The sequence below is a fragment of the Ambystoma mexicanum genome, chromosome 10 (assembly GCF_040938575.1).
Source record: "Ambystoma mexicanum isolate Mex_15411 chromosome 10, UKY_AmexF1_1, whole genome shotgun sequence".
Taxonomy (NCBI): domain Eukaryota; kingdom Metazoa; phylum Chordata; class Amphibia; order Caudata; family Ambystomatidae; genus Ambystoma; species Ambystoma mexicanum.
The window spans coordinates 127235692-127253157 of NC_090932.1; the positions used below are offsets into that span (position 1 = coordinate 127235692).

Genomic DNA, 17466 nt, shown 5'->3' on the forward strand with positions numbered 1-17466 from the left:
TGTGCCATCAAAATAAGACACCAAATAAAACACAACATATTTTTTATCAATGGTTGTTTCAAATTTAAGTGAATCAAGTGTGTTTCCATTCCGCAGTGTTCCGGTGCCTTGTATGCACGCCCCCGGCCCATCCATCCACCCCTCCAGAATCAATGACTGTTAGCACCTGTGGCCGTGCCCTCGCAAGGGGGGCTGGCAGGGGTGGGAATGGCCAAGGTGCCAAACACCATGTACACTTCAAAACGTATCTTACGCCCAAGGGCCATTGTTCATATGGCCTCCTCAGACCCCGTGTCTCCAGGCAGGCTCCCCTTGAAGCAGGCCGCTCCCCTGCAATACACATAAGTGTGTCTCCATTCAGCAGTGTTCCAGTGCCTTGTCTGCACGCCCCCGGCCCATCCATCCCCCCTCCACTATCAAATCCAGTTCGCACCAGTGGATGTGCGCTGGCAAGGGGTGCTGTCAGGGGCGCGAACGGCCAAGGTGCCAAACACCATGTACACTTCAAAGCTATCTTTCACGCAGGGGTTATTGTTCACAAGGCCTCCTCAGACCCTGTGTCTTCTGTCAGGCTCCCCTTGAAGCAGCCCACTCCCCTGCAATACACATAAGTGTGTCTCCATTCAGCAGTGCCCCGGCCCATCCATCCCCCCTGCACTATCAAAGGCAGTTCGCACTAGTGGATGTGCGCTGGCAAGGGGTGCTGGCAGGGGCGCGAACGGCCAAGGTGCCAAACACCATGTACACTTCAAAAGGTATCTTACGCCCAGGGGCCATTGTTCACATGGCCCCCTTAGACCGTGTGTCTCCAGGCAGACTCCCCTTGAAGCAGGCCGCTCCCCTGCAATACACATAAGTGTGTCTCCATTCAGCAGTGTTCCGGTGCCTTGTCTGCACACCCCTGGCCCATCCATCCCCCCTCCACTATCAAAGGCAGTTCGCACCAGTGGATGTGCGCTGGCAAGGGGTGCTGTCAGGGGCGCGAACGGCCAAGGTGCCAAACACCATGTACACTTCAAAAGGTATCTTATGCCCAGGGGCCATTGTTCACATGGCCTCCTCAGAACCCGTGTCTCCAGGCAGGCTCCCCTTCAAGCAGGCCGCGCCCCTGCAATACATATAATACTACGACATACAGACGTCATTCATTCACAAACACACCCCTTTTTGTAATTCTTTATAAACCACTTGATATTTATCATGAGAACATCTTTGAGCACTGCAAGTCAACTCGTGAACGTGCTACTCGAGAAGCCCGGTGACCGATGCTAATCTGCTCTTCGTCGTGTTATCTGTGAACTTCTGTGACTGCTTCGAGTGAACATGTCAGTGTGCTACTTGTGAACATCTCCCTGTTCTCCTGCCACTAACTACTCTGCTTGCTGAATCTAACTGTTTGTTGGTCAAGGTAAGGGCATGTATCCTAATCATATCTCCTTCATTTGTAAATGTATATCTATTTCGAATTAACGTACTCAGTAGTGCTATGCTAATTTGTCTCATTGCTATTGACTTGAGTTTCTTTTGTTATGTTATCGATATATCAATTTTTATCAGTGTCAATTGGCATCGAATCGCATCCTTCGCGGACCGTGTTTATAGTATAAGCATGTTTCATGCACGATAGAACATTCAAGGGACGAGTAACATATTCTGATTTTCAACATATCAATGAATTGTTTGTGAAAGTTATCCTATAATACAGCCGCCCACACTGCACTGGTTTTGCTGTGGTGGCCAAAAGAAAGCGTGCAATGAACAATGTATGGTCCAATTCCTTCTTTCTCACATTTTGAAGCAAAAAAAAATTCAAATAATGTTGACCTTTATTTTGTAGAAATTCCAACAATGCCTGCATGTTCTATTTTCGGTTGCCCTTCGAAGAACCATGACAAATCTGAAGGCATTACAATGCATGTATTCCGTAAGACTGTTGATCGAATAAGAGAATGGGTCAGATATTGCGGATATCCACAAGAAGAGTTCGAAAGTAGAGTCAAACAAGTCTTGGAGAACAAGAGGGGTCATCGATACCGCATCTGCAGCCTGCACTTCACCCCGAATATGTACGACACATCCTTGTACACAAAGAAGAATCAACTGAAAACAACTCGAAAATTGCTCCCAAACGCTATTCCGACTTTATTCGTGAAAATGCCGGCACAGGTGAGTCACGCTTCCGGATTTAGCTTTACGCCTGTATTTTCGGTGTAAATGTCACTTATAATACTTTCGATATTTATATTATTGAATAGCTGTTTAAATAATGACTATTTTGCTAAACATCAGTGCTTGTTTTTGAGAACCCTCATAGAAAATTGATTTATGGGCACAGATAACTATGCTATATTATGTATTTACATAAGCATAATTTTCTCGTATTCAGTCTCCTTACATGCCACTTTTTAATGTTGGCATTTCTAAATCGAATAATACGTTCCCTTTACAACTCCATGAATATCCATCGAATATGAAGCAACAAGATTCAACATCCATGTCTTGCCTGGAGTCATCAACCACTTCGAGCGTGTATCAGGTAATCTTACCTAGCTATTCCGTTCCAGACTGGTATTATGCACAGAATTTTCGATAATGTGATCATATTTTCTCAACGTATCATTGCTTTACACAATGTTTATCGTGTTTTGATATTGATATGTACCTTTGTCCGCGTCCCAATGTGTGTGTTCAATTTCCAATATTTTCATCCTTACTAATGCAAGTACTGTGTTTCAGGGAGAGGATGAAGCGTCCACTACAATTACAACATCCCTCGTAGTAGATCTGGAGCCAGAGGTATGGGTCTTGATGGTTCAATTGAACGAGATAATCTGATCATATTTACATATCATGGAATTGTTTTACACAATGTTTAATTCGTACTTTGCTATTGATATGTACCTTTGTTGTCTTTCCAAATTGTGTGTCCAGTTCCAATATTTTAATCCATACTATTGCAAGTACTGTGTTTCAGGGAGATGCTGAAGCGTCCACTATAATTACATTATCCCTTGTAGTTGATCCAGAACCAGACCTTGTAGCTGATCCGGAGCCAGAAGTATGTGTTCTGACAGTACCCTCTAATGAAAGAAAGTCGGTCTAATTATATGTGTAATGCAAATGACTTATTTTAAATGGATACTCTTTTTTTGTAGGGATGTATACAAGATCCGTATATTGAACGGGAGGCTCGTGGATCTGAGTCGGTGCACCAGCTTGCTGATGGTGATGTTTGAGTAAAGAAGGTTTCAAAGGAAAGAATGAAAAATAAGGTTAGTTATAAACAGTTTATATTTTTGGCAATTGTTTTGTGTCGAGGCCTTCATTATATGCTTTTTTTAATGTAAATTGTACAGCACTGTATGTTGGATTTACACTGAACATCCCTTTTCCCTTTTCCTATCTGTCCTGTAGTTGCCCGATGGAGTACGGACTATGCAGACACACACTGCGATACAAATGACAGATGCTGCTTGCCAAACTGTTTTCACCATGGAGGAACTATTCATTGAGGCACATCGTGTTCATACTCGAGATGCCTATGTCCAATGGCCAGAAAATGAATTTAATGTGACCAGCGAATCCAGCAAAGTGGTTTTGGACCATTGCTACAATGCGCCTGCTCTGCCAGATGAAGATTAAATTGAACTTATAGAAGATAGTTTTACATTACTCGCTGAGCACTTGACACAATCGACACCCGCCAATAAAATGCCCCCCAAAAAACAGTCGACATTGATGTTTTCTCCTATCCATGGTCAAGTAACAGATGTTGAAATGACAGAGACTGAAGCATCAACACCATTGAACGACGAACTAGACAAAGATATCAACTATAGTATGTCCAGTTTGGCTGATATGTCCACAATGGTTCAGTCAGAAACAACAGTGTTCCCGGATGACAGTCTAATAAAAGGGGCCAAATACATAGTATTTGACAGCAGCTTGATAGAGATTATAAAGATGCTAAAATGTGTGCATTCAGTGGGAGGGGAAGTATGTGGGAAGCCATTGGTGAATGTGACTCGTCTAACACAAGGCAGTAACCAAATACATGCCACCCGTGAAAAGTTACATGAAACATTTTCAAGGTCCGCTCAACCGATGCTGGGGAAACTGCCAGCTGGAAATCTAATGTGTGCAGCAGCTTTACTTTTCAGTGGCTCTAGTTTCACGAAGTTATCCAGTTTCTTTCAGTTTGTGGGACTCCATTTCATTTCTAAAACGCAATACTACAAATACCAACGTGATTATCTATTCCCTTCCATTAGTGAAGCTTGGAAAATTGAACAATTGGCTATTCAAAGTACATTCTCCGACAAACGGTTCAGGCTAGCCGACGATGGACAGTGTGACAGCACCGGATTTTCTGCTAAGTACTGCACATACTATTTTCAGGACATGGAAAGTAAGAAAATTGTGAGTTCCGTGGTCGTGCAGGTGTCCCAATGTAAATCCTCAGTGGGCATGGAGAAACTTGGTTTTATAAAATCACTGGAAGATCTACAATCGAGGGGAATTCAAATCGACCTCATAGCCACGGACAGACACGTTTCAATAGCCAAGACAATGAGAGAGCAGTATCCAAATATTAAACATCAATTTGATGTATGGCATGTTGCCAAATCAATCAATAAAAAAATCTCGGCTGCAGGGAAAAAAAAAGGTTTGGAAAGTATTTCCCAGTCTTTCAGCAACTGTCTTTGGTGGAGTTCCAAAACATGTGATGGGTCTGTGGAAATTCTACTGGAAAAATGTTGTTCACTAATGCACCACTGTTCCAACGTTCACCACTGGCAGGAAACCAACATTTCCACCAATGTGAACATGACCCTTTGTCCCCAGAGCAAGCACGGAAGAAGAAGTGGTTGATCCCATCTTCACCTCCACACAAAGCCCTTGAGAAGACTGTGTTTGATAAAACTCTATCAAGAGATCTGAAGGGACTCCCAGAATTTTGTCACACAGGAGATTTGGAGGTGTTCCACAATATGTGCCTAAAGTACAGGCCAAAGAGATTGCATTTTCGGCATTCAAGGGATGAAATCTAGGACTTTACTAGCGGTATTAGCGCATTACGAGAATGTAGGCCGGGAACAATCGAGGACTGCAGGAAACTTAGGGATGCTTCGCTACACTTTGGCCTTTACGAAAAGAAGCAAAAAATGGGTTGTCAAACCAGTATATGAGAAAATGGAATTCGATTTTGTGAAAGATCTTATTATTAATGTCGTAGAGATACATACTCATGGAATTGAGCACAAATCTGTTCAGAGCACACATACATTGCCACAAAACATTGCCAAAGTGCCATGTCAACCCAAAGCAGAGCTCGTTGAACTGTTCAAATCCCGGTACAAATGATTACCATCTGTTTTTATTTTTGCCAAAAATGTTTTTATAAAGTGTCCAAATAAAGTATGCAATTTGTCTTGTGAAATCTATCCTCTTTAAAAAAATAGTACAATTATTACGATTGCTTTCACATTTCACAGTTTAGTCGAGCTACTGTGGGACCTTCATTTCTCGTGTTAATGACCAATGGATAACATTGTGTAAGAATCTTTGGGTTTTGGCAGTTGCCTTGCCATAAAGTCCCCCAAACAGCTGAATATCTGCTCCTCACTCAAAAGGGATTAGACCTAGGCTACATAACATTCTAGGCATGCAAGAATTAATGACTGTGAAAACATGCCATGGGGTAGGAGGCCATGAGATAAGCAGAGGTGGGCCTATTACTAGACACATTTTTACTCCATTTTTGTGTTACATCGACTATAATTTTGGAGTAGGGGGCATTCTGTCTTTTGCAAGTTTCCCCTACCCCTCAGCAGCGCCACGAACAACGAGCAGTGACAGCCCCCAATTTTTTCGTCCAGGGCCCGTGCTTCAAAATTCAAGTTCTCATGGAGGCGTTGACACGGGATGTTGCAAAGTAAGAAAGTATGTTCATTGTGAGTGAAGGTCACCAGCTTTGAATTTTTGCTGGGGAGCTGCGAGGCCCAAGCGTCCCGCTGTTACGCTCACCTGGCTCCCACAGGGGCGTCGATCTGAACTGGACAGCTGCGGTCTCCACCAATGTGACGCATAGTGCCGAGATGACGGACTGGACTGGCCCACCTAGCTTCGTTTGCTTGGCCCGTAGAAATATACTTCTGCAAATGGAGAAAGGGAATTAACCACCTGTGGAGTTAAGTGTTAACCCCCCCCACTCCCGCTGATCTCCCCACTGATCACATTTGATGTCCCCTCTTATAGTCTCACCTGATGGTTTGAAAAGATGAGCTCTCCAACCTGCATTGAGCACAGGGGCGCGTAGATAACCAGTTGCTTCACTGGCTCGAAGGAATTGGTGAGTTCCAGAACAATATTGACTCTGAGATTCCCGGCAAGACGCCGTAAGTATGTAGTTCGTAAGAGTTCAAATGTCTGACTTTCACTCTGTCCGATTCCTTGCAGGTTGCAGCTTGACTGAAGCGAAGAGTTCCTCGTGGCAACCGGTAATATTCAGGTAAGGATTTGTATTATCCAACACAGTTCGATAAAATAATGTCAATATGTAACCTGTTGCTTTCTCCCTTATTCAGGCGCTGAGAGAAAGTATGAAGTCTCTGGGAATAAGGCCTCCGGCGGTAAAATCAGGTAAGTCTATTGTGGTGATGAGGTTTCCCCTTATTTGTCCCTTTGTTTCACCTTGCTGTTGTTTTGTTCCCCTTGGGTGCCGGGGTTCGGCGAGAATGCAGTGGAAGCTGCGCCGACCCATGAAGAGGAATAGTACCCCCAGTGGTAAAATCAGGTAAGTCTATGGGGGGTAACTAATATTGCCTCTGTGTATTCCCTTGGCTCACCTTGCTGTTCTTGTCTTCCCCTTAGGTGCCGGAGTGCGGCGGGAGCATGTAGAAGGATGCGGTGGAATGTGAAGATGCTGCGAAGGCCGGTGAGTTCAGCGCGGCACTGCAGCAGGCGAGGCGATGCACATAAAATAACTTCTTTCTTCCAGCTCGAAGGTGCGATGGATCGGGAATTCAGGTAAGGATCAAAGGTATTGCTCTTGCTCTAGCCTTTTCTCCTTCTTTCTCCCTTTTTCTGGGAGCTCCGGACTCGAGGCAGGCGTGGCAGAAGACTGGATGCAGACTTGCAGGCATGGTGAGCGTTACGCTGCTGGATGCAGAATAACGCGAAGCGTGTGCTGCTCTTCGGGCGTGGTTTAAATAGCCTCCAAAGTAGTCCCAGGTAAGTATTCCTCCCCAGCCCCGCCCGAGTAAAAAAATAGTCCCTAAGTAAAGTAGTCCCTTCCAAGCCTCTTTTGGCTTGGAGCTCTTGCAGCATGGTCTGCATCAGGTAAGTTTTAATCTATGAGCCTGGCGCCTGTGGCGCCAGGACTGACTCTCCATATGAGCCTGGCGCCATAGACGCCAGGACTGCACCCAAATAGCCCCTAGCAGGGGTTGTTGGGCTTGCTTGGAATTACTTGATGCCTGCTTCCAGGGTTGCTGGACTTGGTCTGGGTCCCAGGGGGTAGGCATCATGACACCCGCGCACAGTATAAAGTTCTATTGTTTTTTGACCTTGAGAGACAGGGAGCATTCCGAAAGGGATTGAATTGAAGGGGGGGTGTAATAACGTATGATATGATAAGGTTGTCCATTATGAAACTGGACCTAGTTACATATAAATTCAGTTTATGAAAAATTATTGACACGAACGGAGGAGTCTGCATTACGGTCTGCATAACGTCAAGAGAATGGAAATGCCGAATATAATGTAAGTTTCTCTTTAGACGATTTTATACCAGAACTAGTCGAAATACGAATAGCTGACCGTTATTGCTGGGTTACATTGTACTTGTTCGTTCTGTGTGGCATATTGAAGTGCTAGTACAACCTTTATGTGCTGGGCTATCTACCGGGCACATGGGCAGGTCAGCATCGAGACACATGTAGACCACCACTGGTTTCCTCCTGGTTCTACGCTAATAAATTATTACATTGTGTGTGCACCTCGAATTGTTGCCCCAGTTTACGCATTACGTTTAGAGCTCAACATACTCCATTGTACTATCCTCGGAAGCAAATAGTGGAGTACTTTGATATTCCACGTTGTATTCTCTCGGTTCACATTGTGTCACCTCTGCGCTAATAAAGAAAATGATTAATTGTAATAAAGATCGGCTACTGAGACACATTTCTATTTTTATGTTTTTCAAACATGTACATCGTGCCATTCTGAGATTGTCATCTATTTCAGACCCCGACCGATGGATTCTTCAATCGCCAGCTGCATCTACATGTCAATAGTTTGATCTACTTGACCATTTTTTGGGACTACAGACAAAGTCCAATATGCCCATATGCGGTACCAGTGATTAGGACAACATAACAACTTTTATGGTGGTCTAGTGCCAAGTTGATGCACCAGCCTTGCAATTCACTGTGCAACCGAAGTGCTTCATTTAGCCAAAACGAACACCCTGTGTACCAAAAGGGAACAGCGCATGACTCACGATAAACATTTGCGGATTGGCGGATCGAGAGCAAAGAAAAAAAGTCCCATTTTGATTGACTATGTCAGACGCCGAATGTTATGGAAACATTTAATGTGAAATAAATGTACTTTACCAATTGTACAGTCTTGCTGTTTCTTTTTAAAGTACGCTTTCATGTTCCTAATAGTGACGCACTGTGCTGTGAGACGATGTGTGTTGTTTTTCGGGTTCCATATCTAGTCGCGTAGGTGACAACTGGGCGCGTTTGGCTACGCTGCCCAGTAACGTCACGGAGAGAGGCGGAGAATATCAATGATTTGGTGATGTCAGGCTCAGGGGCAGGGGATATGATTTAGTGCCGCAAAGGCAGGTCACCCAGGGCGATGCGGCAAGTGATAAGATTATGACAAGATGGCCGTGCCCTGCTGCCTGATTTTGCTTGTGTTCAAGAGACGAAAACTCGGGTAAGGTGCATAGGAAATGTTTGTACGATCGATCGACTTATGGTTAAAAACACATGGCCGAACCATAGGGACAATAATATTTCTGACCAAACCATTCCTTTAAAGCCCATTGCGCATCGGCGTAACTGGGCAATAAAGTGGTGTTATTAGCAATACGCGTAGAGTACGCTGCTGCTGTGGTAACCCTCTTCCCAAGGGCGTCAAGTATTTTCCCTTCTTTGTCAGGGGGTGCATCGCCGGTTGACAAAGGGGCCCCTGCTCTTTTTCTTGTGGTAGTGACTACCAACGAATCTGGGGTGGAATGACCTCTAATATATAGAGGATCTGAGGGAGAAGGGGCGAAAGAGTTTTTCAATTATTGGGTTTACACCTCTTGTGAGAGCAGGTGTTGCCAAGGAGGGTGCCAGGCATTTTTTTATCGAATTGAAGAGAGTGATAGCCAGGCTGGCTGGCGGCTTCTCTTTGTATATCCTCACCAAAGTCGGCTTCATGGGCTGCCTCTTCAGCGGCAATTTTAAAGTGTTCAGCTGCCTTAAGTAACATTACATTAAACGTCAACTGATCATCAATTGGAGAGGGGTTTCTTGTAGGGGTGGTTTGAGGGGAGTCCAAAGCCAGAACATCTGTATCTGGATCTTGCGGATCTGGGGACTGCCATGGTTGAGGGTCACCCATATCGGGTCCTCCCCCCAGCCCTCAATGGGCTCATGTTCAATGGGCTCATGTTCTTTTTCGTTAGAAAAAGGATTTTCCTCTACAGTAACTGCTGGAATGTCCTCTTCAGTAAGATCATAATTATATATGACCTCTTCTAAAGAGGGGTCAAAAGGCCTTTGGAATTTACCTTTAGGGTTAAAAGGCCTTTCATCCCTTGGACTTCTTGGTGTAGGGTGTTCTGAAAGTGACACAAACCTGTTCAGCCTTTCCATGCAGTCTTCAAACTTTTCTCTAGTCCAGACTGATGACCTATAGGTGGAAAGGTGTCTCTAGCACTGACTTCCATCGAAAAAGTGCATCTAGCACTCTCTTCTTTCGAAAACTGTAGAGATCTTTGCCTTAACGTCAAAGAAAGTCCTTCTCTTTCAGAGAATTCCTCTGGCGGGACCGATATAGGTGGGGTATCCCTATGTCTTTCTGTCAGTTTATGAACGCTCTCCTTAGATCTCGGCGGATCCTTGGGCCTCTCAGAAACATTCGAAGAGTCCCTAAACTGCTGCCTTTGAGAATCCGCGGACACGATTCTTGCCAGGCTGTCTTCAACGTCTTCTGCAGACGAGAGGAGCGTAGCAGCCGATGAGTGTAAGGGAGTCTTTTTTAGCAGAGCCGAAGCTTTGCCTTTATCGGCCACCCTTTGCGGTAGCACCGTAATTTTCGTAGTCGAAGTAAGGCTGGGGGTTGTGTGTTTAGTGCTGTGCACGTGTCCGTTGTTTGTCACCGGGGTGTGACTTCCCCATAGCAGAGCTTACGCCGAGCTTATCAGGGCCAGGGACAGACGATGCGGAACGCTAGCGTTCTGTCGAAAGGTCAACAACCTCCGGTTCGGAGCTCTGATAGTCACTCTCGCCGTCGTCACATTCGGTGGTAGCAGCAGTGGGAGAATCCCCGGCCTTTGACATACGGTAGGTCACCCACAGTTTACCCTACGCTCCTTTAAGGTCTTGGGGAGGAGGAGCTTACAAGCCGCACACCCTTCCTCTTTGTGATCGAGGGGCAAGCACCAGTTACACCATCTGTGCTTATCCTTTCATGAGAATTTGCTCTTACAAAAAGGGAAAAATCTAAATGGAGTCTTCGTCATAGCTCAGGGCACACAGAGTGACTAAGGCCAAACGGGAAAAAGGAAGGAAAGGGAAAGGCATTTTCAGTTTGAAAAGAAATGCCCACCCCTACCCCACTCTCCCTACAGTATAGGCTGGCGCACGGCCCGGCCACGTGGTTGGCAACGCCGACAGGATCACCGTCCGTCAAAGTTTTCGCAGGTCTTCGGCGGAGACTGGAAGAGCCGTCGAGATAAGGGACAGAAGGGGTGATCTTATCTATTTATAGAATTATCCGACAAAAGGTTGGTTGGACAATAGCAATGTTCTTTACGAACTCCGCATAAGGGTGACCAGCTATCTGGGTGGAAAAAAACAATCTGAGGGACCTCGACGCGTGAGGGATCTTGGGTACACTACACGTCACGTAGGGATAATGTTACCAACACGCCCATGTCGATGTCCCTTTTCGATTCTGGAAAGACAAGATGCAATACTACACGGTTACCACTGGATGTCAGACTGTGCACAGCATGTGATTCTAAGCAGATTAACAAACATCAAAAAGCTTTGTTTTATTTTTACCTACGAGAAGCTAGCAGCCCTGGTGCAGGACTCGATGAAAGCCTTTCTGCTGGACTGGACAACAGTGCTCTTGCATGAAGACTGTGTCTCAATGAGACTTTGAGGGTCCTGCCTCCGAGTTGGCCTGCCTGATGATCTCCCTCTATGCAATCCCTTTTTGAAATTTTTTTTTATTAGTGGATTGTCGCCAAAAAACCCACATTTTTGGCCCATCAACATTGTACTGCCCTGTGGTTGGCCTCTTTGGATTCCATATGCCCTGTTTGGGACCGGTTATGTTAAAGAGAAATTGTCAGTTGGAGACATTGCTTTAATAAAGATTTTGTTATGAAGCTTGGAGACTTGTGGACACGACTGGATTATTTTTTTACTAACATTTTTATAGCCAAAGTTATATCCGGTCATATGCACAAGCACTTATGAGCTATACAGATATGTGGGTCTATGAAAATAATACCTCATATATAGTATTAAAATATATGGTCAAACCGATGGCTAAATTGATATTTGTTTTAAGATTTAGTAATTGTGTTTTATTGAAAGTGTAAGCCTTTTTATTTTGTTCAATGTCCCTCAAGATGTAGTGTCTGCCGCTATTAGTGCTTAGGATCAAGTTACATGACGATGAATTAGCTAGTATAGATATCTGTTTTAAATTGATAATATGGAAATGCTTGCAATATATTGTTTTGTATTAACTTTATGAATCGTTAATGTAATTTTGTAGATTTGCTTGATTTTCGTATGCTTTTATGGAAACATTTTTAGAGTTTCAGATCGCTATCATAGAGGGCCTCAATTGTGAGCCAGGGGCAAAGGGGTGAGGGCATCCGGCGGAAAGGCAACAGTAGTAGAAGAGTGGGGTTACCAGTGGCGGCTGGGAAAAGAATACTTCCTTCTTACAAGGTAAGTGTAATGCATCGTACCGTCAAACAGTAGCAGATGACAGTGAAGCAGTTTGTTATGCATTCCGAGATAGCAGGGCTGAGGGAGGGGAAGAAAAAGAAGATCTGGGAATAATAAGTGTAGAGACGGAAATTGGGTAATTAAAGCCAAAGGAAAAGATAAGTTAATCCAGGGGAGCGGTATAGTAGGTGAAGAGGAATGGGTCTTGGACTGATTCGAGGGAGGTTTTTCGGTTCCATGGATGGAGAAGGGTCATTCCACAAGGCTAAAAGGCCACCCAATCAAGTATGGTGTCCTTGAATCCAGGGGAACATAGTGTTTGCAGGGTGTAGGGAAGGTCCATAGTGCTGAGGTCTGTGGGCAGGTTAAGATGAAATGAATAGTTACTCACCATAGTGACTTGTGTACTCTTAGTCCATAGTCCCCTTTCCTCCATACTGTATGGGCGTCCCTCGCGAGGGACGGGAGACAGAACCTTTTTCACCAGAAAAAATCTTCTTCCCCTTAAATTTAGAGTCACACAGGGGCGCGGCACCGGGAGCAAGCGCTCGCCCGGCTCCGCCCCCCACTGCCACTCCTCAGTACCCACTGACGTGTTGAAAACAGTTAACATTGCCTAATGACTCCAGTATTATTGGGGGGAGTATGGAGGGAACTATCGACTAAGAGCACGTTAATCACTACGGTGCGTGACTATTAATTACTCTTACGTCCCATCCCTCCATACTGTATGGGCGATTACAACTGAATGTAGCCCCAGGGTGTAGAGGAGACCCTCTTTAAGCAAGTCAGTTCATTAGAACCGCCTGTCTGTAGGCCGCGTCTGAACTAGAGGTAAGGTCCAAACAGTAGTGCTCACAGAACGCTGAGGAGGAAGCCGAGGTGGCCGCCTTGCTGATAAGCTACCGCAGAACATGCCGTTGTAATGCAATGGACCTGGCTTTGGCCCTGACCGAGTGGGAATGCATGTTTGCTGAGAATGGCTTGTGCTGCCTTTCGTAGGCCTCCTTAATGGCCGCAACCATCTGCTTTGCTATGAAAGCCTTGGAAGCCTGATGACCAGGTCTTGACCCCCCCCCCGAAGGAGAAAGCTATGGCGTCCAAAATGCGGAAGACCTTGGTCCTGTCCAGATGGCATTCTACAGCGCCTCTGTAATCCAGACAGCGGACGACCCTCCAAGGCTCGTCGTTGGGATCAGCGAAGAAAGTGGGTAAGACTATTTCCCCGTTAAGATGGAAAGAGGAGGTTACCCAGGGTAGGAGAGCCAGGAGTGTCCATAGGGCTGCCTTGTTCCTGCAAAATGTCATGTAGGGCTCTGATGCCCCCCGAGCCTGTATCTCGCTGATCCAGTGAGCTGAGGTGAGGCCCCCGGAAGAGCTGTCTTAATGGTGAGCAACCTGATGTCTGCGGATGCCAGTGGCTCGAACGGTTTGTGCGCCAAGGTGCCCCACCTTACCTTGGTGTCCCACATGGGGTGTGGTTTCTCTATAAGAGGGCAGAGTCTGTGGAGGCCCGCCAAGTGTCGCTTGACGGCCGTGATGGAGGAGGAGAATATAGTAGTATATATAGTAGTATTGCATGGATATCGCTTGCAGCATTATTATTATTATTGGAATTATTTATTTTTCGAGGAAGTGGATGAAATTAAGGACTCATTTTGCAATGATACCAGAGGCTGTGGTTTGTACCAGATGAAAACAAGGGCCATTAGCAAGGGCTGCAGCAATGTTACCGCCTGGTACTTTCTGCAGCCAAGGGTAACATTGTAGTTAGCAACCATGATAAACACATCCCTCGTTTTGCAAAGGAAAAGATTGGAGGTGAATATATTCTAATAAACGAAAAGGAAACCCAATCAATCATGGCTGAATCAAGAAATGGAGAGGGAGCTCAAACGCTAGAGTCCCCTTTCTATTTCCAAGGAGGATATGGTGCTGCAAATAAAGGAGAGGGAAGGTACGTTTTCTGTTCAATCGCTTTTATGTTGTAATATAGGTGAATGCATAAAGGGAGGAATGGGAGTAAGTGCACAACGATTCGCTTGACATTATACAGCCCACTTTCCGAGCATTCCACATGACAAAGATGCACTCCCAGGGTGGAAATGAGCAGGAAAAGTGTGATTCTCAAAAGATGCAAATGAGGATATAAATCAAAGACATGTGACTGGTTAAGAGATCATACATTTCCAGCTATGAAAGAATGAAGGATGGGCAAATTAACAAAATACAACTCCTCCAAAAGTCCACACCTTTTAAATTATGCACATGACGATGAACGATGTGGGACTCACGCAGACCTACTCCAAAAGTCCACACCTTTTAAATCATGCACATGATGATGAAGGATGTAGGACTCACACAGGACTCTTAAACGAGTTCTCCCTTGACATGTTGAGTTTACACAAAAGGTGGCCTTCCTGTAGCCCTGGTCAGGATTAGTGCTAGTACCTCCCTAATTCGTGTCAGGATATACTGTAATTGTGCACAACCTAGACAATGTTCAACAGCAACAAATTGGTCTAAATGCAGGTGAAAGGCGACAACAGCGACAACACAAAGGGGATAATTCAGCCCCTGTTTGGGTTACGGTACCACTTCAACCGAATCCTAAGAGCAGCATTCATGAAGTACATAAGCGTTGCTACAAGGTATTATTTGTTTCCATTTAAAAGGTATAAATCACATAATGAGGCTTACACGGATAGCCTTGGCGTATGCATATATAATATCACAATTCTGCAGATGCACAAGTCTAGTTTTTGATCAGTTACAAGTTTACAGAGCGTTCCCATGTGTGTAGAAATGGATAGCCTCGGGACAGACCTATTTAAGACCAAACAGAGGATAGTTCTCTCTCTGCAATAGAGACGGAGGGCCTGATTCTGAGATGGTGATAAAAGTAGTGAAGAAAGCAGGCATTCTCCCCTCCAGTTTCCAGCACCACCATTCTGAGTTGGGTGGAAGACATTGGAAGGGAGATGTTGACTTTCCAGCAGCAAAAGCTGCTAAAACCTATTCTTTTCATGGAAACATGTGCTCCAGTGGCAGAGCGAGCATTTCTTAAAAGACTGTCACTTTCCTAATTTAAGAAAGTTTTCTTGAACTAGAAAAGTGGGGCTGCAATCTAAGAAATGCTATTTTTATAAAGGGAAAACATGTGTAGTCAAGTTTAAAGACACCCCACAGGTGCCGTATTTTAAATCCTTTTTTAAAGTGCAAATCCAGGGCTTTTGGAAGGAGAGTCCCTTTGCAGTGCCTGCCTTACATTTCCAGGGTGTTATCAGGCCATAAATCAGGCACATGCAAACGTTGAGGCTTTTGTGCCCACACAGCACATTCTTTGTTGTTCAGAATATGGTTCAATTAAGAAATGTGTTATTTGTACACAACCATCAGACTCGGCCCTGAGACTCAAGAACACAAGTTGAAGATGAGCAACTGCTGGTCAAGCCAAGGATTTATGGGAGGAAAGTGGCGCAGACTCACCCTTTCCTGTTGCAAGATGTCCCCCTTGGAGAGTTTTAGTTTTACATTCCTTAAAGATGTATTGGCAGAACATATTGGTCTGCTCAACAAAGTCAGGCTCGAGGTCCTCGTCCTCAAGATCTTTAAGCTTCTTCAGGTCCTTTTTACCGGCAGGTCGATCAAAAACAAAGCATTTCCGTGAGGGAAAGGCTCTCCTGATGCATTCCCGAGGAAGATTTACTTTTGAAACATTGCCACTACTTCCTAATGGTGATAAAAGTACAAAAACAAAAACATAGGAGAGCACGATTACAAGTCAAGACATTCTGTTTAGATAATTGCATCTATTATTTTAAAACAATGTCTGCAAGTGCCACACGCAACAAGTCGCTTTGCATGCAAGGGTTTAAAGAGTGAGAGGGGGCAGGGAATTAAGAAAAGTAAAACAGTGGTAAAACAACAGTGACATATGTTTGTTTCTTTAAAATAAAAACAGCTTTAAAAGAAACAATACGAGTAATCCATATATGCAAAAGATAAGAATTGTTACACATACAACATTATTATAATTGCAATTTATTCAATCTTTCTTTTGCTTCACAGAAAAACCTTAACGAAGTAATAACTAAACTCTTTGTCTGAACTTTATAAATGACGTTCATGGCTTCAATAGTCATATGTGCCACCAATCCATATCTTACACTCTTCAACCATATCTCTAAAGCTCTTTCAGAGCAACACACTCTGCAAATATATGGGTTCGTGTCCTATTCCTACAGAATCTGCATGTCCCCTCTTCTTAGCCTATCCCTTGACTGGTGCCTTCATTATATACAGGTTGAAATAGCCTCAGTCTACATTTTAAAAAGGAAGGCCACATTCTATCATCAGGCAGTTTTGCAGACATATCACAGAGCGACCCGCAGTTCCATTCCTTCAAACGGGGCACCATTAAAAGATTTCATGGATTTATATTTCCTTATATCCATTTCATAACCAGCATTCACAATATAAGATTTTATTTCTTTTCAATTAGGATTAGAATAATCTTCAATTGAATTTCCATAAACCACACTTCTAACCTTTCTTCCTTTGTTATCTCCATCTCCTCTCTGGTCTCTGATCCCCACTTGAACATCCTCCCACCAGTTATACCTGCCTGGGGCTGGCTTGGTCCTGCGGAGCCTTCGACCACTAAATGACTTACCTCTGTGTGGCTCTCTTCCACTCCTCATCAAACCCTGGCCAGTCTTCCTCACTCTCCTCATCTGAAGACATCTCATCCCCAGTCTCCTCTCTCTCACCTGCCCCATCATCCTGGTGATCCATTACTGCCTCCTTACTACCACTTTGACCTGTTCCCACTGACTCTTCCTTTCCTCTTAATCTTACAGACCCATTCCCCTCTTCTCTAACCTCCTTTTTGTTGCATATCACCTCCACTTCCCCAGTTGCTGTTGCTACATTTAACTACACTCTGGGTTTTACTTCCTCCAGCCAACTAATGTTGCTCCTTCCTTAAACTCCAATCCAGATTTGATGTCCTCCCACCTTCCCTTTGCTCTGCCACTCCATCCCTGGTTTTACTTCCTCCTTTCTTTCCTCTGTTCCCACTGCTGCCTTCCAGTCCACTTATGGTTGTACTTCCTTGCACATTTCCTCTGATCCTATTACTATCGTTCACTCCACTCCTGGTTTGCCTTCCTCCCCCTTTTGATGCAATTTAGTTCTCTCCTCTCTCCTTCCCTTAACTCTAACCACTTTCTTGGCTTCTGTAGAGGTCACCTCCTCATCTATCCTG

The 17466-nt window shown here is 44.6% G+C and overlaps 1 protein-coding gene across 1 annotated transcript in view; it reads right to left on the reverse strand.

Annotated features, from left to right (window-relative positions):
* The window catches only part of LOC138491218 (guanylate-binding protein 1-like), a 358543-nt gene that overhangs the window by 198933 nt on the left and 142144 nt on the right, over window positions 1-17466 (reverse strand). The window contains exon 5 of the mRNA XM_069617607.1: window positions 15687-15929. Within this exon, the coding sequence (XP_069473708.1) occupies window positions 15687-15929 (243 nt within the window). The remainder of the gene's footprint in view (window positions 1-15686; window positions 15930-17466) is intronic.